The sequence below is a fragment of the Armigeres subalbatus genome, chromosome 1 (assembly GCF_024139115.2).
Source record: "Armigeres subalbatus isolate Guangzhou_Male chromosome 1, GZ_Asu_2, whole genome shotgun sequence".
Taxonomy (NCBI): Eukaryota; Metazoa; Arthropoda; class Insecta; order Diptera; family Culicidae; genus Armigeres; species Armigeres subalbatus.
In genome coordinates this window covers 242,874,453-242,899,960 of record NC_085139.1, presented here as the reverse complement: position 1 = coordinate 242,899,960, position 25,508 = coordinate 242,874,453, and the positions used below count along the sequence as shown (strand labels likewise).

The following is a 25,508-nucleotide window of genomic DNA, read 5'->3' as shown; positions in this document are numbered from 1 at the left end:
ATCCAGTTGTTAGGCCACCAGGCCCGAATTATATACCACAGGCATCTGTTATACTATCGACAGACATTTGATTTCTGCACAATGATTTTCGTATCACGCTGTACGCGAACAGTGCCAAGATGACACACATCTTTTCTTTTCAGCGTTGTATCTATTTGACAGCTTGTTTTGAAACTGATTCTACAGCTTTCCAAAACTATATTTTTCATCAAAATATATAGAAATCATAAACTGTTACTATAGTTTTTATGAGTATTACACAATATTTATCCATATTTTTCAAATAAATTGTGTATTCGCGTTAGCAGTTCATGGATCGATATGAAAACGTCATAGTTTTCTAATTCTTCGTATGGATAGGTATTTTAGCAAAAATATGCGCAAGACAATTATTTCTGCGAACGTTAATCACTCTATTTTATGGTTTGGGATGATTTCAGTGCAAACGGCACTGATCGTTTAATTCATTTGAACATTTTGAAGGATAAAGCCAGCACCGTTCAATTGGGTCATAGATCCTGTAACAGGTTTATTCGGACACGGAACTCCGGGTTTTTCAAACACTTATTTATTTCGCGCTGACTATCGTTTATTTCTGCACTCCACTTTAACCTCCACGAGATCCTCCTCTCCTCTTTTCGATCCCTCCCTCTCCAAATACTACAGATCCAATTTTGAATTTGTCCAAAACAACGGTATAAAACATTCTTCCCATCTAAAAAAAGTAGATGCTGACTAATGGCAAATCAAAGAACCCGCATCCTTCCCAATCCTCATTTTATTAGACCTCATTCCAATTAAAACCCATGGGATCCTTGCACAAAATGAACGAAATCACACGATACAGAACTCAAACCATTGAATTTCATGTATCATGCAAAAGTGACGGTAGATCTTTCCCGGAAACGACCCAAGAACTGGCAAAATCAATGGAAAGGCATGTTCAGAGCAAAGTTGTATCAAATAATGGGCTCACGAATAATTATTTTGCCAATGTTGTGAACAATATCATCCGGAATTGCAGAAAAACGAATTTTACTCAGTCAGCTTGCAAATGTTTGTTTTTATTTCATATGTCAAACGGCGTATTTGACATTTCAAAACAACAAATTATGTTCTGTTTCGTACAATACAACGGTCGCAGGGCAGGGTACGGAAATCATCGTGCTATCGTGATACCAGCGTGATTCTGGGTGACAGACATATGATTTTATGCTGTACAGTGATATTGGTATCATATATGTGTCACAAGTATTAATAAACACCTGCAGCCGTTGAATGTTCTCCACTGATACACACCATGTTTCGCTGGCGTATAACAGTACAGATTTCACGTTAGAGTTGAACATTCGTATTTTGTGCCTGTTTTTTCAGAAATTTCTTAAACTCGCAAAGGCAGCCCTTGCGCCTATGTCGCGCGATATTGGAAGCTTTCAACATTCTCCACTGGTTGCCCGGCTACTGTGAAACTAGAAGGAGTCACCGTGTTTACATCCAACGATTTGGTTTTGTTGACATTGATGAGTAAACCTGCCGAGGAGGAGCGCTCGGCAAGGTAGTTGAGCTTACTCTGCATATCAGAGCGCCGTTGCGCAAGGAGTGCAACGTCATCAGCCAATTCGAAGTACTGTGCTTCGACGAGGCTGATGATTTTCTCAGGAACCCCCTTGCGTCTCAGGGCGCCCCACATATTCTCGTGATTGAGACGGTCGAAAGCTTTTTCGTAGTCAATGAATACCAAGTAAAGGGACTCTTGGAATTCGTTGACCTGCTCCAGAATGATGCGGAGCGTGACAATATGGTCCACACAGGATCTTCCGGCACGGAATCCGGCTTGCTGCCGCCGGAGAGTTGCATCGATCTTCTCCTGAATCCGGGCTAGGATAATTTTGCAAAGAACTTTGAGAATGGTACACAGCAACATAATGCCTCGCCAGTTAATGCATACAGTCAGGTCAACCTTTTTGGGCACCTTCACTAAGATACCTTGCACCCAGTCGACCGGGAAAGTTGCGGTGTCCCAGATATTACGAAATAAACGATGCAGTAGTTGAGCGGATGTCATGGGGTCAGCTTTGAGCATCTCGGCTGATATGCGGTCGACCCCTGGGGCTTTATTCGATTTCATGCTTTGGATGGCTGTTTGAATCTCTAGCAGTGATGGAGCTTCGGTATTGATGCGTGTTATACGTCGGATCCTAGGCAGATCATGTCGAGGTGGTGATGGCCTGGCTGACACTTGAAAAAGTTGTTCGAAGTGCTCGAACCAGCGTTTCAGCTGGTCAGTTGGGTCGGTCAACAACTGATTATTCGCGTCTTTCACAGGCATCGTTGCATTCATCTTCGCCCCGCCTCAGCGTCGTGAGATATCGTAGAGGTGGCGAATGTCCCCGGTTGCGGCGGCTCTCTCTCCTTCGTCGGCCAGAGAGTCTGCCCACGCTCGCTTGTCCCGTCGACATGAGCGTTTTACTTCCTTCTCAAGAGCCGCGTAAGCCGGGCTAAGACCAGAGCTGGCATTTCCTCACACACTGTGCACAATGAGGAGATTTTACTGCACACCACAGAGTGATGTTGATACTCATCATGTAACAAGGCCAACACGATGAGTGAGGACGAAGACGAAGAGTGAGAGAATTATTCCGTTGAGTATTGGGCCAACACAAAGTTGTGCAACTTAGAGCAATATTCTTTAAAACGATTTTGTTTTTTATGTTGCTGCCGGATCGGAAGCGAACACCATCTTTGTAGGGTTGCTGTCCGGCATTCTTGCAACATGTCCTGCCCAACATACCCTTCCGGCTTTAGCTACCTTCTGGATACTGGGTTCGCCCAGTAGCTTGAGCTGGGCGAGCTCGTGGTTCATTCTTCGCCGCTACACACCATCTTCTTGCACACCGCCAAAGATGGTCCTAAGCACCCGTCTCTCCCGTCTCACCCGTCTCACCCGAATACTCCGAGTGCTTGCAAGTTCTCCTCGAGCATTGTGCATGTTTCATGTCCGTAGAGGACAACCGGTCTTATAAGCGTCTTGTACATGACACATTTGGTGCGGTTGCGAATCTTTTTCGACCGCAGTTTCTTCTGGAGCCCGTAGTAGGCCCGACTTCCACAGATGATGCGCCTTCGTATTTCACGACTAACATTGTTATCAGCCGTTAGCAAGGATCCGAGGTAGACGAATTCCTCGACCACCTCGAAGGTATCCCTGTCTATCGTAACACTGCTTCCCAGGCGGGCCCTGTCGCGCTCGGTTCCGCTCACAACCACCGCACATTCACCACCAGTCCAACTTTTGTTGCTTCACGTTTCAGGCGGGTGTACAGTTCTGCCACCGTTGCAAATGTCCATGTCATCCGCAAAACAAATAAATTGACTGGATCTGTTGAAAATCGTACCCCGGCTGTTACACCCGGCTCTCCGCATGTCACCTTCTAGCGCAATGTTGAACAACAGGCATGAAAGTCCATCACCTTGTCTTAGTCCCCGGCGCGATTCGAACGAGCTGGAGTGTTCGCCCGAAATCTTCACACAGTTTTGCACACCATCCACCGTTGCTTTGATCAGTCTGGTAAGCTTCCCAGGGAAGCTGTTCTCGTCCATAATTTTCCATAGCTCTACGCGGTCTATACTGTCGTAAGCCGCCTTGAAATCAACGAACAGATGGTGCATTGGGACCTGGTATTCACGGCATTTTTGAAGGATTTGCCGTACAGTAAAGATCTGGTCCGTTGTCGAGCGGCCGTCAACGAAGCCGGCTTGATAACTTCCCACGAACTCGTTCACTAATGGTGACAGACGACGGAAGATGATCTGGGATATCACTTTGTAGGCGGCATTAAGGATGGTGATCGCTCGAAAGTTCTCACACTCCAGTTTGTCGCCTTTCTTGTAGATGGGGCATATAACCCTTCCTTCCACTCCTCCGGTAGCTGTTCGGTTTCCCAGATTCTGACTATCAGTTTGTGCAGGCAAGTGGCCAGCTTTTCCGGGCCCATCTTGATGAGCTCAGCTCCGATACCATCCTTACCAGCTGCTTTATTGGTCTTTAGCTGTTGAATGGCATCCCTAACTTCCCTCAAGGTGGGGGCTGGTTGGCTTCCATCGTCCGCTGAACTGACGTAGTCATCTCCTCCGCTGCCTTGACTTTCACTGCCTGTACTATCCACTGCCACTGTACTCTCAGCGCCATTCAGATGTTCCTCGTAGTGCTGCTTCCACCTTTGGATCACCACACGTTCGTCCGTCAAGATGCTCCCATCCTTATCCCGGCACATTTCGGCTCGCGGCACGAAGCCTTTGCGGGATGCGTTGAGCTTCTGATAGAACTTGCGTGTATCTTGAGAACGGCACAGCTGTTCCATCTCCTCGCACTCCGCTTCTTCCAGGCGGCGTTTCTTCTCCTGAAAAAGGCGGGTCTGCTGTCTCCGCTTCCGTCTATAACGTTCCACGTTCTGCCGGGTACCTTGCTGCAGCGCGACCGCCCACGCTGCGTCCTTCTCCTCCAGGATCTGTCTGCACTCTTCGTCGAACCAATCGTTCCGTCGACTTCGACCCATATACCCGACGTTGTTCTCCGCTGCGTCGTTAATGGCTGCTTTGACTGTATTCCAGCAGTCCTCAAGAGGGGCCCCATCGAGCTCACCCTCTTCCGGCAACGCTGCCTCGAGATGCTGCGCGTATGCAGTGGCGACATCAGGTTGCTTCAGTCGCTCTAGGTCGTACCACGGCGGTCGTCGGTACCGAACATTGTTGATGACGGATAGTTTTGGGCGCAGTTTAACCATCACCAGATAGTGGTCAGAGTCGATGTTAGCGCCACGATATGTCCTGACGTCGATAATGTCGGAGAAGTGCCGTCCATCAATCAGAACGTGGTCGATTTGTGATTCAGTCTGCAGTGGTGATCTCCAGGTGTACCGATACGGGAGGCTGTGTTGGAAGTAGGTGCTGCGAATGGCCATATTCTTGGAGGCGGCGAAATCAATCAGTCGTAGGCCGTTTTCGTTCGTCAGCCGGTGAGCGCTGAACTTTCCAATAGTCGGTCTAAACTCTTCCTCTTGGCCAACCTGAGCGTTCAAATCTCCTATGATGTTTTTGACGTCGTGGCTTGGGCAGCTGTCGTACTCACGTTCCAGCTGCGCGTAGAATGCGTCCTTATCATCACATAACATAAGTGGATCTTCGAAGAAAATCCAATCCAAAAGTTGACCCCCTTTTGATGAGCCAAAACTGTTATAATTGGGAACGGGAACATCGTTCTGTCATTTTCAAGTGTAAACAAATACCATATGATCAGAAAATTATAACACTTTTTTCCAAGACTACAAAGAGCAAGATCTGTAGCCAAAGTATAATGATATTTATTTTTCTATCATCAATTTTTTACATTGTTTTTAAAAATGACGGATTGCATCCAAAAGAAGGTCTCTCCTATGCTGTTACTAAATTATTTATATTTGATGAAATCTAATTTGATTTATTTGTACGGTAAACCTCCTTTTTTCAGGCGATTTTTGATGAAATGTTCGTCTTTTATCCATTTTAACTTATTTATCATACGAAAATAAAATTTCTCTAAAATTGATATAATATTTTCGAGTCAGCATGGAAAAAAATCTAGATTTTGTTCAACATGTGTAGAAAAGTATATTCCTTAGAACTGTTCTACATTGAGAACGAATCTTTGTATACGCAGTCTTCGGTTTTTTCGCAAGGATGACGAGGGATACACCAATGTTTGTCTACGATGCGCAACAATCACAAAATAGATAGATTAGAAGCAACATTATAAATTATCAATCGTACGAAAGCAAACTCGCTTATCACAATGCAGGAGAGTATCGCAACTGTGAGGTGCTTCCAATTTGGATATCATATTAAATGAAAATGTTATGATTCAACATTGAAATCAAGATAATCTTTATCATGCAATGAAGCACCTGATCTGAATAGGTTATTACGATGTGCGATATTAATGTTATCTCTTTTCATGGCATTCTTTTCATTATTAGAACATTGCTTTTGGGTTGATAGTATTTCGAATACTCTTTATCAAAAGTAGAGCAATTTCAAAGACATGTAAAAAGGAAACAGAAAACACCAAAACTGTACATTGAACATTTAACTGAGGGTAAATTCAGGTAAATATCGATATTTCTTCAAAATAAACCGATAAATGAAACTCTACTTGTTGTTATTTATAGCTTAAGGAAACATAGTGTAGAAGACTTTTGAAAGACAAAAAGTTGGTTACATACATGTTAGAAAAAAAGTCAAATTCGGGTGCGATGCCACACCACTGGGAGAGACGCCACACATGGGAAATGTTTGAGAAATGCGGTTAATAAATATGCTCATAGCAATGAAGGAGCATTTGATATGCTTTTCGAATAAAAACATAATATTTCAACCAAGCACCAAACAAATTCATCGTTTACTGGTTAGGAGCCCGTGCGCGGTGTACGAATGGATTTTGTTCGAGTTTGTCGAATCAATATCAATACAATATTAAATCAGTTACATACCTTAAACTCCTTGCTTTTCTACTTTAATATTTTTTACCCCAATCTCCAATTAATTATAAAAAAAACAAATTCAGCTCCTAAACACCCAACGCCACTAGGGAAAATCTTTTGTAGAATTCCAACGCGAATCGTATTCAGATATACAATATAAGTCGCGTGACCCCTTGTTAGATCAAATACTGTTATACTATCTTCTGACGTTTCGATGTTCCGTATAACAATTAAAAAGTGTTATAAGGGTACAACTTTTGCTACCCGAGTTACACATATGTTATGTGTTATCATCATCAGTGCTTCCGGAGTGTGGGCTGTGGACGTTGATTATGCTGAAGTTGAAGAACCGGCCTTTGATCCTCAATCTGCACATTCTTTCATTGATCGGCCACCACCCGATCACGCGCCTTTGCATATCGCCCATCACTATGAAAGCTGTTCCCAGCTCGTGTGTGTTGCCGCAGCTCTGATAGATGGTATGATTACCTCTAAACGTTCGCACCATTGATCGCTTCCAACAAACCTCCTGCAGCGCTACGATGCCGAATCCACGGTCCTTGAGCACATCGGCGAGTATGCGTGTGCTCCCGATGAAGTTGAGAGATTTGCAGTTCCACGAACCGAGTTTCCAATCGCTAGTCCCTTTTCGTCGCAGTGGTCTTCGCCGATGGTTCCGGTCCGTACTCTCTTGTTGATTGTTCGTTGCTTATGATTTTTTAAAGGCTGGCTTGCAGGGCCTGACACCAAACCCCTAAATTTCCGGAGGACCATTCCTCCTGATTTCCGGTGGACCATGGTGCACAGTTTCACTTTAGAGTCCCTCGCTGGCACTCGGACGATGATCAGCCGCCCCTAACATGAAGAACAGACGCTGTTGTGAGCCGATCCTGACATGGAGAACAGACGCTCAATAAGATTTGCACCTCCGGAGAGGAGCAAACCCCCCTTCCCTGTCAGCATACGACCATAGTTCCCACCGGGGTTGGTTACCCGATCTTCCCTAAGGTTGCTCGTATCCCGGCCAGCACCGCGGGGAGGTAGGGATAGGAGTTGCTGGGTAAGAGGCTAAGGACCGCGAGATGGGGTCTATTTTATTCCTTCAGGTACGCTTTACCCAGCATTTGCCGTGCCCTCATGGACAGGTTTTGATCACTACAATATACCTAATGAGCTAGACTTTACTAAGGTGGCGCAGATCAGCGCTGCGTGCCACTAGTTGTCTCTTTCTCTCTCCCGTTGTTCTTGTGCAACGCAAATAGTGACGTCACTATTTGCGTTGCATAAGATCAGCGGGAGAGTAAAAGAGAAAACTAGTGGCACGCAGCGCTGATCTGCGCCACCTTAGTAAAGTATAGCTCCTTGCAATATACCCCCTCCCCCAGCGTGGACAACTGCTCATATAAATTCTCAAAAAAATGTATGAATCGTGGACATTCGGCATACACCCCATCCCCCCTAAACTGTTCACGTGGTATATGGACAGCCCCTTGCGATACCAGAGAAGTCTGAAGTTGGCCCAGCTGCAATGGCTTCAGATGAGCAGGACGAAATATACTGTACCTTCGAGGATCGTCATAGTGAATTGTCCAACCGTGTCCAGGAAATAATAAATTTTACTAATCTACTCCTCGAGAACCTTCATTTCTATTCCATTTCTCAGCCACAAGTCATCAACTAGCAGCAACCCCTGAAAGCGCTATTACCTATGTTCGACGGCAATTATTTCAATTGGCCGACATTCAGGACTTGTTGACGTTGTCAGGTGATTCGGAGGCGCTAAAACTATACCAGCGCTGATTGGATCCGCATCAGGCATACTGGATGAGAAGATAATCAACGAAGGTAATTATCAGCAAGCCTGGAAACGGATCGGTACGAAAACAAGCGTGTGATTGTCGAATTGCACATATAACGATTGCTAAATCTAAATAGAATGTCAAAGGGGACATTCAAAAAGCTGGACAACCTGCTGAGCGAAGCAACCGGTCACGTTGAAAGTCTACGGTTCCAGAAACAGAAGCTGATTGGAATTTCTTAACACATCGTAGTCTACCTCATCGTAACTCCTTTGGACGATTGAACGCGAATGGCTTGGGAGCGCCCCCAGCAGAGAGGAGAGCTTCCGAAATACCATCAAACTATTTCCTTCATCATCAAGACGAACTGCAAAATCTTGGAACAGTGTTAATCATCACAAGCTCTGTCTCAGCCAACAGTTCCCAAGACAAAAGCTATGTCAAGCATAAGCAAGATGTCAAAATTTGATGTAGCCACCACAAGCTCCAGTATCTGTCAAGCGTTGTGTAAAATCTGTGGTGATAGACATTTCAACTTTCAGTGTGAAACGTTCAAGCAACTAAAGGTGCCCTAAGAAAAGTGATTGCATGCAAACTGAAAGTGATTGCATGCAAACAAATGACAATTCGTAAGCAAACGCTCGCTTGCAATGTGTGACTGCTAAGCGTTAAAAAATTTCAACTCGCAGAAACGAAATTGCGCTTGCTAGCGCAGCACTAGCAAATTTTTCGCTCGCAAAAGTAAAAACGTTTTCAGGTGGCAGTGTTGCACTGCAAAAATAGCAATGAAATTAGATTTTGTGGCCGAAAAACAAGTTTTTCGTTTTTGTTTATATTTGCATGAGAGTAAATCTGTCATTTGCTAAAAGTAAAAAACTGCCACGTGTGACTGCAATCGTTCGCACGAGTGATTTGCTTGCAACGTCTGACGGAGCCTTAACTGGCATACAACGGGCAGAAAAGGTTCGAGCATCAGTCGAGAGAATGTACGTCGAGCAAAACGTGTTAACTATGCTGAAGGAAAAGACACCATAGGGTAAGTTTACCGGTTTTGGCCACCTTAGAGCCTAATTTGGCCAAACCTGAAAAAACATATTTTCCAAAAACTATCGATCAGTTTCTACAGCGACGAAGCATAAGGGATATATCTTTTGTTACAACTAATAAAATCCTCGGAACATGCTTTATTTTCGGAGTTATGTGAGTACAGTTACCCTACCCTTCTCCACAAAGAAAACGGACGGAATATCAGCCAAGAGGGCAAACAAATGTCGCTTGCCCACGGCCACCTCAAATAGTCAATCTGCTGCTATTCAACCTCCTGTTTCGGTGGGGGATCAATCAGTATCCACTACTTGCTCAAATAACTATGTTCCAGCATCGAAGCGACTATTCCTCTGCTCACTGCAGTCATCCAAGCCATCGACAAGCATAACCGACCCCATCCATGCCGAGTTCTACTGGATAGTGTGTCTCAAACTCAAGTACATTCCTTCACTGAGGAAATGGCAAACCGCATCGGTGCTTCTAAGATGCAAGCTAACGTCCCAATCACAGGAATCAACGCTTTGAGAAGTTCAACTCGGGATTATGTCTTCATAGAATTTCGATCAAGCTACGGAGAAAACTTCCTGAAGGCATTCAGCTATACAGTAGCCGTTCGATAACTGCAAAATGTTTACTCTTCAGTTAACGAATGCCGTTCGATAACTGCAACGTATTCTAGACGTCAAACGGTTGTCAATCGACGTCAGATGCAATAAAAGTGCATCTAAATGTGCAGCGCAATGCAGCTGTCATTGAGTTTGACATCAGTTTGAAGTTTAGCGGTCCGATAACTGCAAAACTGTTGCAACTATCGAATTGCAGTTAAAAAGCATTGCAGTTAAATGACTTGCAGTTATCGAACGTCTACTGTACTTCAGCCTTGGTACGAATCTTCCTCAACTACGTGACACTTATCTAGGATGGGTGGTAGCAGACGTGATGAACGAGCCGTACATTTCCAATGCACCAGTTCAACATGCCAACCTTACGTCATTCAACTCCATTGAGAAAATGATGCAACAATTCTGGAGTATGGAGGAAGTACCGGATGTGGCTTCCTTTTCAGTCGAAAAACTGTCCTGTGAAGCACATTTTGTGTCAACATACGAGCGTAATGTAACCGGCAGGTTCGTGGTGAGATTATCCTTCAAGGTGCTTCAGGGACAACGTAGAGCTGCTAGATAATTATCGTTTTCTGGCATTAAAATAATTTCTTATGCTGGAGAAACACTTAGAACGCAATCCGGAGCTAAAGCAATTATACTGCGAATTCATAAAGCAATATGAAGATCTCGGTCACTGACGGGAAATCAAGGAGGCTGAGGATCCACCGAATTTAAGCACCTACTACTTTCCACACCATGCTGCACTACGACCATCGAGCTCAACCACCAAGTGTCGTGTGGTATTCGACGATAGTGCCAAATTGGAAGCGTCTAAATTGTCGCTCAACGAAATGCTACAGGTCGGTCCGGTGGTGCAAAACAGGATATCTTCCTTTACACTGCGATTCCGCAAGTAATTTTATGGTTTTACTGCGGATGTAGCGAAACTGTACCGCCAAGTGGCGCCAGAGGACAGACGTTTTCTTCGTTGCTTCTGGAAATCTGATCCTTCCCATTCTCTACGGGCACTTGAATACGGTTACACACGGTACCGCGTGTGCGCCGCAACAAGCAACGAGGTGTTTGGTGTAGCTGGCTAAGGATGATGGCGCTGATTTTCCTATCGGTGGTGCCCGCATTCTGAGTGGAGACTTACGTCGATGATGCCCTGAATGGTGCCAACACTATAGAAGAAGCTATCGAGCGTCTGTCAACGTTAATTCTTCTTGCTTGAGGTGGTTTTCACACCCACAAATGGTGTTCAAACTCGAACAAATTCTTCAAAAACATACCACCAGCCGATCGTGAAAGGAAGGTTCCATTAACCGAATATGGACCGAACAAGGTGATCAAAGTGCTTGGTTTACTGATGTGGGACATCGGCAATAGAAAGAGCCAAGAAATCGACTACCTTAGACATCGAAACACCACGAGAGTGGCGGAGAGGCAGTGTTTATTAGTAAAATCAAAAGGAAGGTACCATTGATTGTAAAAGAGCTTGATTTGCATCATATTTTGTTTTTGAAAAGCCTGTCTAATCGATACAAAAAGCCCCACTCGAGTGGGGAATTATTCAAATTTCACTCAGTGGCTATGCTTGAATATCGTTCCACAAATCCTGGAATTGTTTTTTTTTTATAAAACGGATATGACATCTTGTGAATACTTTCAATTCAGAATTTGTGCCGATGATATAATTACTAATGAAGCGTTGCCAGTTTTGAAACAGCAGGAGACTGAACCTATTTCTTTACCGTACGAAAAACTATTGGATTTGAAGAAGTAAATGCCATTTGTTGGGAACAAGCTGTACTGTGAGGCGATGTTGAAGAATCTGGTTGCTCCAAAGCGAGGGCGGAAGGCTAGATGTCGTCTAAACCTATGTTTAACAACGCGCGCCCTTTGAAGATGTACTGCAATATCTGTGCCGTCCAAGCTGCCGCCTGTCACAATGCGTGAGTAGGCAAAAGATCAAGAACAGTTGTGAGTTAGTGAATTATTAGATAACGAATTTTGCTATATTATTGGATTGTATTGTATACATATATATATATATATATATATATATATATATATATATATATATATATATATATATATATATATATATATATACTAGTCGACCCGGCAGACGTTGTCCTGCGTAGCAGGCGAAAATGCCCATGTGAAATTTCCATACGAATCCTAATTTTAGATTTTTACAATTTGCACAACCTTTCGCGTAGTTTTCGCATGAGGAAGTATCATATAAACCCGTCGAAAGCGGTAACGAACATATCTGCTGAAGAAATGAAGAAAATCCATCCAGCCGTTTTCGAGTTATGCGGATACGAACACAGACCATTTCATTTATATATATATATATATATATATATATATATATATATATATATATATATATATATATATATTGTTTTGAATTTCCATACTTGATACAAGTTATAGTAACACGGTAAAATAATATAAACCTACATCAAACAAATTGAAGCTAATGAACCTATATGCCTTAGATACTTGAACTATTGATAACATACTAAATAGAAGAGTGGTTCCCAAGCTATCCTTATAGTAAACACAAACGGTAATCGGTGAGCTAAGAGTAAATCAATAATTATTAAATTCCAAATCATACAGGAATTGTCATTACAGCATACGACTTCACCACCTTAAGACCCTTACTTCTCATTAAGACCGAACCTAGGGAACTAAACGTAAGTACCTCAAGACTGTTAATTAAAGAGATAAGCTATTTGTTGGATTCGAAATAAGTGCTAAACACCGATACTCTTCGTATTATTAACAATTGTTAAAACCTTATAACTAATTGTATATTCCCGTATATATTTCCACTACTCTTAAAATAGGAAATTTATAAACTCCTTAAATAAAGAGCAAACGAATATGAATCGCTTCGGAGTTTACAAATTCGGAAAAACCCGGGTATTCGTCAGTTGGAACGAACTCCAACAAATTATAAATTTCGTTTATGAGAAAGATGTCGGGTCGAAAAGGTGCCAAAGAAGCCAAAAGTGGTTCCAAAAGTGCACGGTCGAAGGATAAGCCTGCGGAAGTGATCGATATCGGCGGTGAAAACAATGTAGTGGTGGTGGTCACGGATGAAGCGAACCAGGTCGATAAATCGACAAGCGATCAGCAGGTGCAAAGCTGCACGTTCTGTCAGGATGTAGATAACAACGAAATGGTCCAGTGTGACAAGTGTGACAGGTGAACTCATTTCGCTCGTCTTGGGGTCTTAGAAGAAATCGCGGATAACAGCTGGAGGTGTCCCAAATGTGCTGTCACAACTGGACTCCAGCATCCATCGTCCTCTGCTTTAGTCCCCCTTCTCGTGGATCTACAAATCCTGCCGTCCAGAAGTCATCCGCTACGAATGAAGTGCCTATGTCCAAAGCCGCGACAGGAATCGCTTAACACTTTCGTGTACATACGCTGTCGGAGTCGATAGTGGGTCGTCGGACTACCCACGGAACCGAGCATCACGACATGAAAACGCCCTCTGTAACGTCATCGTCCTCGCGGAGATTCCTACTTCAATTACCACTTAAGCGGCTGGAGGAAGAACGTGTATTCGAGGAACAGCAAGCGGCTAAGCATCGGGCCTACTTGGACAAGAAATATGAACTTCTGGAGCAGTTCCACAGCCAAACTGGATCCGAGCGTAGTGGATCACAAGATCGTGTTAGGCAGTGGGTTCAAGATACGAACGATGTTCGTACCGATCAAGGGCTAGATCATCGTATGACAGAGGTATTTGAACCGCAGCGGCACTCAACGCAGAACTTCTCTTCTCAAGCTCAAATTGGTTCTGATCGAGCTGCATGTCAGCGAAGAAATGAAGATATGGCAGCGCGTCGTGAGCAATTCGTTCAACCGTTATCGAGCGGTAGGTGTCTTGCAGAATCATGTGAGCGACTAAGTCTACAGCAACGAAGAAATGTGCAAGAAACTTGTTTCCAAACGGGCCGTCAAGAAGATGACCTTGAACCATGCTCATTTTCGCGCCAGCAGTTGGCAGCACGCCAAGGAATCTCTAAAGAGCTACCCAAGTTTTCCGGCAAGTTCGAAGAATGGCCAGTCTTTTTTTCCATGTTCAACAGCACAACCAACATGTGCGGCTTCACAAATGAAGAAAACCTTATTCGACTTCAGAAGTGTTTAGAAGGAAAAGCGTACGAAACGGCTCGGAGCCTACTAATGCACCCGTCGAATGTCCCCGCTATCATGCGTACTTTGAAAATGAGATTTGGACAACCCGAAGCTGTTGTCCACTCACTGATACAAAACGTAAATTCCCTACCAGCAATACAAGAGGACAAACTGGAAACGCTGGTGGACTTTGCAGTACACGTGCAAAATTTCTGCGCTACTGTGGATGCTTACGAGCTTGAGGATTACATGTACAATGTCTCCCTCTTGCATCAGTTGGTGGCCAAGCTTCCGTCCTCGCTAAAACTAGACTGGGCAAGACATCGTCAAGCACTCCAACGGGTCAACCTGGCGACCTTCAGCAATTGGACTTACTCGCTGGCTGAGGCAGCTAGCACGGTTGTTGTACCGATCAGCTCAAATGAATCGAAGCGAGCATCCAACGATGGTCGAGAAAACAAGAAATCGAAAGCGTTCTTAAACGCCCATTCTGAGACGCTGTCAGATGTCGGCGATGGACCGAAAGCTTCCAGTCCCAAGGTAGCTTACTTAGAACACAGGCGTGTGCCAGTCCAAGGAAAGTTGGACGGTGTTTCTGAAGATTGCATGATATGTAAGGGAGGATGTAAATCAGCATCTAAGTGTAAGCAATTCATGGAACTATCTCGAGAATCAAGATGGGCGATCGTAAGGGAATTCAGGCTTTGTCGAAGCTGTCTTCGTCGTCATAAAGGAGGATGTGATGCAAAACCGTGCGGGCGTGATGGCTGTACATACAAGCACCATGAGTTACTACATAATAGCCAGATAACTAGGTCATTTGATCGATCTGCGCCAGGACCGTCAAGGCTACAAACTACGGCTGCGAGCTTGCCCACATCTGATGCAGACAATGCAATGCACGACTGTAACAATCATCAGGTGAAATCGAGTGCAGTGCTCTTCCGCTATTTGCCCGTAGTACTCAGCGGACCCAAAGGATCCATCCGTACCTTCGCCTTCCTAGATGAAGGTTCGCACCTTAGCCTAACAGACGAGGCATATGCTGACCAGCTGGAACTTAAAGGCACAACCATACCACTGTGCCTTCGTTGGACAGGAGGAACGCAGCACTATGAAAAAGACTCAAAGTCTGTAACTCTAGAAATCTCTGGTACAAACGAAGCAACTAAGAACTTCCAGTTATCTGGAGTGCGCACTGTAGATAAGCTGTTGCTTCCACACCAAACGCTCAACGCTGAAGGATTGAGACAACGACATCCGTACCTTAGGGGATTGCCTATCGACTCATACTTTGACGCACGGCCACGGATCCTTATAGGAATGAAGCACATACAGGTCAGTCTTGTACTGAAAAGTAGAGAAGGGAATATTGGAGAACCAGTAGCAATCAAAACACGCCTGGGCTGGACCATATGCGGTGGAGGTAACGTAGAGAATGACAACTCAAGCAACCTAGTCCACTACAGCTTCCACGTGTGCTCCTGTGAGCGTACAAACGATGAGGAGCTGCATCAGGCAGTCAAAACACACTTCGCTCTAGAAAACCTCGGAATTATGAAGGCAGATAGAGTTCTTCTCTCTGATGAGGATCAGCGGGCCCAGGATCTGTTGAAGGAAATTACGACGTACGATGGAGAACGTTACACAACGGGACTGCTGTGGCGTCACGAAAATATTCGCCTTCCAGATAACTACGCTATGGCCCTACATAGACACCAATGTCTACAAAAGCGCCTTACCAAAGAACCTAAGCTAGCAGATACCTTGCACGATATGATAACAGATTATGTTCGCAAGGGCTATGTTCGGCAACTCTCAACGGATGAACTTAGTCAACGATATCCGAGAGTGTGGTATCTCCCTGTATTCCCAATCATCAACCCGAACAAACCAGGGAAAGTGAGATTGGTTTGGGACTGCGCAGCCTGTTCCTACGGAGTTTCTCTAAATTCATCGCTGATGAAAGGACCTGATCAACTTTGCTCATTGCCGTCCATTCTGTTACAGTTCCGAGAGAATCGAGTGGGACTTACTTGAGACTTACGGGAAATTTTTCATCACGTACGTATCCGGGATGCAGATCAACAGTGCCAACGTTTCTTGTGGTGCAATAAGGAAGGAGAAGTCGTATGCTACACGATGCAAGTTATGACATTTGTTATGACCAAGCTGCGCTCAATATGTAAAAAACATCAACGCAGACCGCAATGCAGGAGAATACCCCGAAGCTACTGAGATCATCCAAAAGAAGCATTACGTGGACGACATGCTCGTCAGTGTTGAAACTGAAGAGGACGCGATACGCATAGCACAGGAAGTGAAATACATCCATCAACGCGGAGGGTTTGAGATCCGCAACTGGATAAGTAATTCTCCGAATGTTTTAGGAGCTCTCAACGAGAAGACCTCTGATGAAAAAAATCTGGATTTGTCATCTCAAATTGGTACTGAGAAAGTTCTGGGAATGTGGTGGTGTACCGCATCCGACACATTTACCTATAAAGTCGGATGGAATCGTTACGAATCCGCTCTTCTAGAGGGCCTCAGACGTCCATCAAAACGAGAAGTTCTGCGGGTGCTCATGTCGATATTCGACCCTCTCGGTCTAATATCCCACTTTCTTATGTTCCTGAAAGTTCTCTTGCAAGAAATATGGCGTTCAGGCGTGCAGTGGGATGATGAGATACCCGAAAATTCGTTTGTAAAATGGCAGCAGTGGCTGAAGCTGTTACCCCAGGTCGAAAAAGTTCAAGTTTCCAGATGCTACCGTTCAGCTGACCAAAGCATAGATGGAGAAATCGAGCTCCACATATTCGCTGACGCCAGCGAAAGCGGAATGGCAGCTGTTTCTTTTCTGCGATTCGTTGCGAACGGATCCGTCCAGTGCTCTATCGTAGCTGCTAAGACTAGGGTGGCACCACTAAAGTTCATATCAATCCCACGTCTAGAACTTCAGGCTGCCTTAATCGCCGTCAGATTGGCCAATACAGTTACCGACGCCCTGTCATACAAAATATCCAGAAAGTTCTTTTGGACAGACTCACGGGATGTGCTGTGCTGGCTGAACTCTGACCACCGCAGGTACACGCAGTTCGTGGCCTTCCGTGTTAGTGAAATCCTGGAATCTAACGAAGTGAACGAGTGGCATTGGGTGCCTTCCAAAATGAACGTTGCGGACGATGGTACTAAATGGAGCTCTTCACCCGATCTCACACCAAAAGGTAGATGGTTTACGGGTCCAGATTTCTTGCGGCGATGCGAAGCGGAGTGGCCACAACAACCCACAAAAGCTAGTTCAACGGAAGAAGAACTCCGACCAAATCTGCATGCGTTCCACTCTCATTATGAACCAGTCATAGACTCTAGTAGGTTCTCTAGTTGGAAACGTCTGATCAACGTTGCTGCCCTCGTGACTCGTTTTGTAAACAACTGTCGACAAAAGTTACATAGGGGAATGACTACAACGGGACTCCTAACAGAGGATGAATTGATTCTGGCCGAAGCGTACCTACTAAGATCTGCACAGCGCGACAGTGCCAAAGCACATCAGCTTGTTCCAACTGTCACCGTGGTTAGACAATCAAGGCATCATGCGGATGCGAACAAGAGTTGCAGCCTGAGACTATGCAACAGAAGATGCTAAGAAATCTATTATACTACCACGTGACCACCCCATTATTGACCTGATCATCATGTACTACCATCAACGTTTCCATCACCAGGATCACGAGTCGGTGATCAATTAATTGCGACTGAAGTATTATATTCCCCGCATTCGTGCTGTGTTCAATAAAAGGAGAAAGAACTGCCAAAGGTGCAAAAACGATCTTTCCGTCCCACGTCCACCGATAATCGCTGATCTCCCACAAGCATCGCTCGCAGTATATTCTCCACCTTGACACATACAGGCCACATACATTGACTTTTTTGGCCCATACGAGGTGGCTGTTGGGAGACGCGTCGAAAAACGATGGGGAATGCTAGCTACATGCCTTACGATCCGTGCAATACACATTGAAGTAGTGCACACGCTTAGCACCGACTCCTGTATTGTGGCAATAAGAAACTTCATTGCTCGTCGTGGAACGCCCCGAATGATCTACACTGACAGGGGAACAAATTTCATCGGAGCATCCCTTCAGATGAAAGAAGCGGCTCAAGCGGTCAATACGGATGAGGTAATGAAGGAGTTTATCACATCTGATCTGGTCGTTCAACCCTCCTCTGGCACCTCATATGGGAGGAAGCTGGGAACGGCTTATAGGCAGCGTTAAAAGGAACCTTCAAGCCATAAAACCACCAAGGAATCCTAAAGACGAAGTTTTGCGCAATCTACTGATTGAAGTAGAAAACATCATCAATTCCAGACCACACACGTCCCAGTTGACGACGATTGTGCCCCTGCTTTGACTCCCAATGATTTCCTCCTCGGATCATCAAACGGGATAAAACCATTCACGACCGTAGACGACAGCAGTGCCTTTCTTCGGCAAAACATCCTAGCTTCGCAGGTATTAGCCAACAGGTTTTGGAGGCGCTGGCTTAGCGATTACCTGCCCGAAATCACCAAGCGATCCAAGTGGTTTGATAAAACCGAATCGATTAAGATAGGCGATGTGGTCGTTGTGGTTGATCCTAAGCTACCACGAAATTGTTGGCCCAAGGGGAAGGTCATTGAAGTTCATCCAAGTAAAGACGGAGAAGTTCGCTCAGCTACTGTAAGAACAAATTTTGGAGTCTACGTGAGAGCGGCCACCAAACTAGCGGTTTTAGACGTAGGGCGCGACGCATGTAAGCCAGCCTAACCAGTGGCGTACCCGGGGGGAGTGTCGTCTAAACCTATGTTTAACAACGCGCGCCCTTTGAAGATGTACTGCAATATCTGTGCCGTCCATGCGGCCGGCAGCACTGGAACGGAGTGACAGAGCTGCCGCCTGTCACAATGCGTGAGTAGGCAAAAGATCAAGAACAGTTGTGAGTTAGTGAATTATTAGATAACGAATTTTGCTATATTATTGGATTGTATTGTATACATATATATATATATTGTTTTGAATTTCCATACTTGATACAAGTTATAGTAACACGGTAAAATAATATAAACCTACATCAAACAAATTGAAGCTAATGAACCTATATGCCTTAGATACTTGAACTATTGATAACATACTAAATAGAAGAGTGGTTCCCAAGCTATCCTTATAGTAAACACAAACGGTAATCGGTGAGCTAAGAGTAAATCAATAATTATTAAATTCCAAATCATACAGGAATTGTCATTACAGCATACGACTTCACCACCTTAAGACCCTTACTTCTCATTAAGATCGAACCTAGGGAACTAAACGTAAGTACCTCAAGACTGTTAATTAAAGAGATAAGCTATTTGTTGGATTCGAAATAAGTGCTAAACACCGATACTCTTCGTATTATTAACAATTGTTAAAACCTTAAAACTAATTGTATATTCCCGTATATATTTTCACTACTCTAAAAATAGGAAATTTATAAACTCCTTAAATAAAGAGCAAACGAATACGAATCGCTTCGGAGTTTACAAATTCGGAAAAACCCGGGTATTCGTCAGTTAGAACGAACTCCAACACTAGAACTAACGTGAAGGATGATCATTTAGTTTGACGATGACGGTCTACAAGACCACTGACACGCAAGCATTGTGAACGATTTAGAAACATGGCGAGTTGGAATATGTGATTTGATGAATTGGAATATAAATGTCATTTAGTTAAAAATAATCCCTGTTTTATCTTTTCTCTTCTTCTTGTTCTTCTTCTTCATTGGCATTACGTCCCCCACTGGGACATTGACGCACTCGCAGCTTAGTGTTCATTAAGCACTTCAACAGTTATTAACTGCGAGGTTTCTAAGCCAAGTTACCATTTCTGCATTCGTACACCATGAGGCTAACACGATGGTACTTTTATGCCCAGGGGAGTCGAGATAATTTCCAATCCGAAAATTGTCTAGACCGGTACCGGGAATCGAACCCAGCCACCCTCAGCATGGTCTTGCTTTGTAGCCGTGCACCTTACCGCACGGCTAAGGAGGGCCTCATCTTTTCTCAGTGATGCTAAAATAAATCTTGAAAGAATGCTAGAGAGAGAAGTCGACCATTGTTAACAATTATTTCATCAGACGCTGGGATCCAGTAGTAGGCTGGTGCCATTCAAAGATCCGCGTAAGTCATCACAGTATTTTTAAAGGGTTTTAATTGGCATTTCTTACATAACATAACAAACACTTACTAAAACTATTGTCAGAAATAATGATTGTGATATTAATTTTTCACCAGAGAAACAAATTAAAACGTACCCGGCTTCAATGTTTTAAAATTAAACTTTATTGGAATATCTATAGACATTCTAGCAAAACTAGTAAGGTGGTTGCACTGTAATTTGTCATTTTTAAACTGGCTTCGCTATGTCCGTTAGATGAGCCTACGTACATGTTCTTGCGGAAAGTATCGAATACTACTACTAACATTGGTTAATGAGTTTCACGAGTTCTCGTTTCTGCGATGGAAACAGGATTAAATAAATAGATCATAATACTATGTTCAGACTACGTAACACGTTTTCGTGCTATTTTGCTAACATTTTCTTTTGTCGATATTTCAAATTGTATGTCGTAACTGCGTAGTCTGCACGCAGCTAACGTGAACTGATTCGTGTGGTACACCCACTTGTGGAAAATAAATATTCTTCTGATGAATTAAACCTAGATTGTAGTTTGTAGAAATAAACATTTGTAAGAGCAAACAAGTATAAATATAGCTTCTTAGGATTCCAGTGCTGGTACTGTTTTTTTTCCTCCACTTCCTACACCTAAGGGCGTAGCTTCAAAAAGTAACAATTTAAACCGATTGTTTGAAACAATTTGCACGATTTCTTCTTTCTCCGGATAATCGCCAACTCTCGCGACTGGCGCAATGTCACTCTGTCCGCTTCCTACATTATATCTTATTGCACGATTTTTTGTTCTCTGTTTTGGTGGTTTCCGAGTTTTGAGAGTTAACTGTGGTCTATTGTTTGTGGCTGATTGTGTTCTTTGGTCATGCTCGATAACTATTACTAGTGTTCATAGTTAGGTCTATATAGAGTCCTATTTATTGTTAGGAAATTGAGTACATTTTTGCTACAATTACAATTAGACATCGATTAAGTGTTATGCTTTGATTTTGTGATGTGATAGTATGAATTCGATTATGTTGATGAGATGAGATGAAGCTTGTATGCGGTTAACAAAATTAGCAACGAATCACCGAATTTTTCGTTATAGGATTTTATTGGTATAGTTGTTTAATGAATTCCATACCATAAACCTTTACAAACAGTGATAATAATTCGCTCCTTACAAAATGTCATATTTCATAATACAAAATTTTGGAATTTGTCAAATTATCATTCGTAATGGCGGATCAACTGCCAAATAAAATGATTAAATCCTCAATTTTTCTAAATCTCTACCAGAAACAATGCTTTCTTCCAAGCCATTAGCTTTCCCAAATTTCTGAATGTTGTACGTGAGCGTTATTCAGATGGAACAGACCTTAATCTACAACGGAAAATGCCACCTAAAAGTTGCGCGTGTTTATCAAAAAGGGATACGATGGCGAAACATCATCTAGACGTCGATTACGGTGTCGCTTATTTGAGTTGATTTCAACTTTTCCTGCATCTGTGCTAGCATATCCTGCATTCGTCGGATCTGGAATAAATAAACAAAATATCATTGTTAGTTGTTGCGCAATTTGGCTATGAGCTGATGGTTTCGACAAACATTGTATTCTGGAATCTCTCCTGTATTTTTTTTCAGGAATGCCTTCTAGGATTATGCTAAGAGAAATTCACAAGAGAATTTGAAAGAATTTCCTGTGGATTTCGTGAAATAATTTCCAAATAAATTTTTGGGGAAATTTTTCAATATGTTTCTGAAGGAATTTTTCTATGGAATACCTGGATGAAGGGGCCCTCCTTAGCCGTGCGGTAAAATGCGCGGCTACAAAGCAAGACCATGCTGAGGGTGGCTGGGTTCGATTCCCGGTGCCGGTCTAGGCAATTTTCGGATTGGAAATTGTCTCGACTTCCCTGGGCATAAAGGTATCATCGTGCTAGCCTCATGATATACAAATGCAAAAATGGTAACTTGGCTTAGAAACCTCGCAGTTAATAACTGTGGAAGTGCTTAATGAACACTAAGCTGTGAGGCGGCTCTGTCCCAGTGTGGGGATGTAATGCCAATAAGAAGAAGAAGAAGAAGAACCTGGATGAATTTGTTGCTAATTTAAAGTTCTAATGGAACACGACAGGCTAAAAGTATTAAGACAAGAGCGATCAATTCTTTATCCCTGAAGAAGGTCCCAAATACGGACCGAAACGTCGGAACAAGAACATTATAGTTCGTTTGATACAATATTAAGACTGCTAAGCCAATAAAACAATACGTATTAAACAAAATTCAGTCGAAACTCTACAACATATCAACCACGATGGCGAATATCAGAGGAATCAGTTTTTACAATGGACTACATGACACGTACGGGCCGGAAATCGTCAAACTGTTCTAATGGAATTTTTTAAATTGATTTCCTGGGATAATTTACGAGGGAACAACCTGAATTTTTTTCTAAGGAACTTTTGGTTAACTTCAGAAGAATAAAAACTTGAGGGAATTTCTGTTGGAATCAACAAAAAGTAATAATTTCCCTTACAAAAACAAAGCTTTTAATATTCGTTAAAAAAAAGTTTGTGCGCGTGCTTGCCAGTAAAATAAAGTAGGGGTAATGACGGCATTGGCAGGTTTTGTTCTATTATTGGCAGGGGGGTTTTTTATGACTGATTATGCCCATATCAAAGAATATTATGGCCAAATTTCATAACCATCCGGACGCCAAAAACCCCCCTGCCAAGAATAAAACAAAACCTCCCAAACCCGTCTGTTCCCCTAGTAAAGTTTTGAAAGTAAAAAAGAGATTAAAATTATGATAGTGCATTATGAACACTACATAAGCAGCTAGACAATTCTCCGAGATATGATTTCGAACCACAACTTACTTCCTCTTCCTTCTGTTGCAGTAACCGATCGGTGTCGTTCAGGCTAGCAGATTCATGACTGGAAGCAATTGATTCCCGTTTCAGTTTGTTACGCTCTCGCAGTGCGTGCTGCGAGATCTGTGAAATGCACTGGGCACGGAAGTTCTCATAATGTACATCGCGGGTTGTGTCCTTCAGGTCCTGCATATGCGTCGAAATGAGCATTGTCCGCAGCTTGATGAGGTCACTGTGCTGTGGATTTTCCGCTGTAATTCACAAACAGTTATTAAAATTTGTGTAAATTCTAGAATTTTTTATAACTTACCATCCACAACTCCCCATGGATACTGTCGTCCCCGAATCTTCTTGCCGGCCACCTCCAGCACTATATTACTCCCCACCACGGCGAATGGAATACTGGCCTTCAGTTCACGGTCCTGTTGTTTGAACTCCTCGTCCTCGTCCGAGTCGCAGTCCGGAAACTGGTAGATCTGCAACCCATTGGTTTCGATGTCTTCGAGGACGCGGGTCTTCAGCCTTTGCACTTCGGTTGTCGTTAACGTATCCGCCTTACCTATAACTATCACGATGTTAACCTTTTTGTGCATCCGCCGCATCAAATCGATGTCCATCTGTCGGAGACTACAAGGGAGATTTTAAAACGAGTTACATCGATTTTGGAAGATAATAATTACTTACCCATGTCCCCAAGGTGGCACGAAGTAGAGCAAACAATGAACACGATTATCCTGAATGTTCCGCCGGTTGAGCCCGCTTTCGTCGGTGAAAAACTGCCGGAACTGTTCGTCGATGTACTGCGTACACACCCGCCAACTGTCTTCGCAGTTGATGGAATCACCGAAACCGGGCGTATCCACAATGGTCAACCGTAGCTTGACGCCCTTCTCCTCGATGTCGAGCGTTTTCTTGTCGATTTTGGTCGTCTTCTCCGAGCGCTCCTCGACCGGCGACACCGTCCGGCTTTGGTACAGGTCCGTCAGGAAGAGACTGTTGATTAGCGTCGACTTGCCGAGACCACTTTCGCCGCACACCATCAGCGTGAACTCGAAACCCCGCTTGACCGATTTGCGGTGCACCTGATCGGCTAGGGTCGCGAAACCGATGTAATCCCGTTCGGCTGGAAGGAGATACAAATGGACATTTTTTATTATTATTATTTTTATTTTTAACTAGCAGACCCCACGAACTACGTTTCGCCTAAAATTGATTTATTCTGGTTCATTTGTATGAGAGCCACCCTTTCCAGAAGGGGGAGGGGTTTCAAACCACCACAGAAACATATCTTCCCTTCCAAAACCTCCACATACCAGATTTGGTTCCATTTGCTTCAGTAATTCTCGAGTTCTGATGAAATTGGTGTTTCATTTGTATAGGAGCCCCCCTTTTTAAAGAGGGGAGGGGTCTCAAACCATCTAAAGAACCTTCCCCTGACCCAAAAACCTCTGAATACAAATTTTTACGCCGATCGGATCAGTAGTTTCGGAGACTATAAGGGTCAGGGAGACAGAAATTCATTTTTATGTATATAGCTTCAAAAGTTGAAGGAGGGAAAAGCCTCGGAAATGTGTAATGGCGGATGTATTCCAATTTAAATAAAAACTTATAGACTTTTTATATTTGTGTTATTTTCTATTATTAAACTAGAATCTAAATCTTCGGAAGCTGCCATATTAGAGACATGAAGACTTTTCCCGATAAAGCTCAGTAGTTTCGCCGTAACAGACTTTAAAGCCTCCTTATTAGCGTCTCGGAAGCCTTCTTGCAAGCACCTCGTAATCATTCTTTCGAAAAGCTCCGAAGCCTCCTTTCAAGAGGTTCGGACCCCTACTTCCAAGAGGCTCTGAAGCCTCCTTTGAAGAGGCTCGGAAGCCTCCTTTCAAGAGGCTCGGAAGCCTCCTTCCAAGAGGCTCGGAAGCCTCCTTCCAAGAGGCTCGGAAGCCTCCTTCCAAGAGGCTCGGAAGCCTCCCTTCAAGAGGCTCGGAAGCCTCCTTTCAAGAGGCTCGGAAGCCTCCTTCCAAGAGGCTCGGAAGCCTCCTTCCAAAAGGCTCGGAAGCCTCCTTCCAAGAGGCTCGGAAGCCTCCTTTCAAGAGGCTCGGAAGCCTCCTTTCAAGAGGCTCGGAAGCCTCCTTCCAAGAGGCTCGGAAGCCTCCTTCCAAGAGGCTCGGAAGCCTCCTTCCAAGAGGCTCGGAAGCCTCCTTCCTTGAGGCTCGGAAGCCTCCTTCCAAGAGGCTCGGAAGCCTCCTTCCAAGAGGCTCAGGAAGCCTCCTTCCAAGATGCTGGAAGCCTCCTTCCAAGAGG

At 43.9% G+C, this 25,508-nt stretch overlaps 1 protein-coding gene across 10 annotated transcripts in view; it reads right to left on the bottom strand.

Annotated features, from left to right (window-relative positions):
* Positions 1 to 20,474: 20,474 nt before the first annotated feature.
* The window catches only part of LOC134206237 (septin-4), an 87,359-nt gene continuing 82,325 nt past the window's right edge, over positions 20,475 to 25,508 (bottom strand). For all 10 annotated transcript variants that reach the window (XM_062681931.1, XM_062681932.1, XM_062681935.1 and 7 more), the window contains 4 exons: positions 23,889 to 24,327; positions 23,515 to 23,831; positions 23,211 to 23,455; positions 20,475 to 21,864 (listed from right to left, as the gene is read on the bottom strand). In XM_062681931.1, the coding sequence (XP_062537915.1) occupies positions 21,781 to 21,864; positions 23,211 to 23,455; positions 23,515 to 23,831; positions 23,889 to 24,327 (1,085 nt within the window). In that variant the 3' untranslated portion in view covers positions 20,475 to 21,780. The remainder of the gene's footprint in view (positions 21,865 to 23,210; positions 23,456 to 23,514; positions 23,832 to 23,888; positions 24,328 to 25,508) is intronic.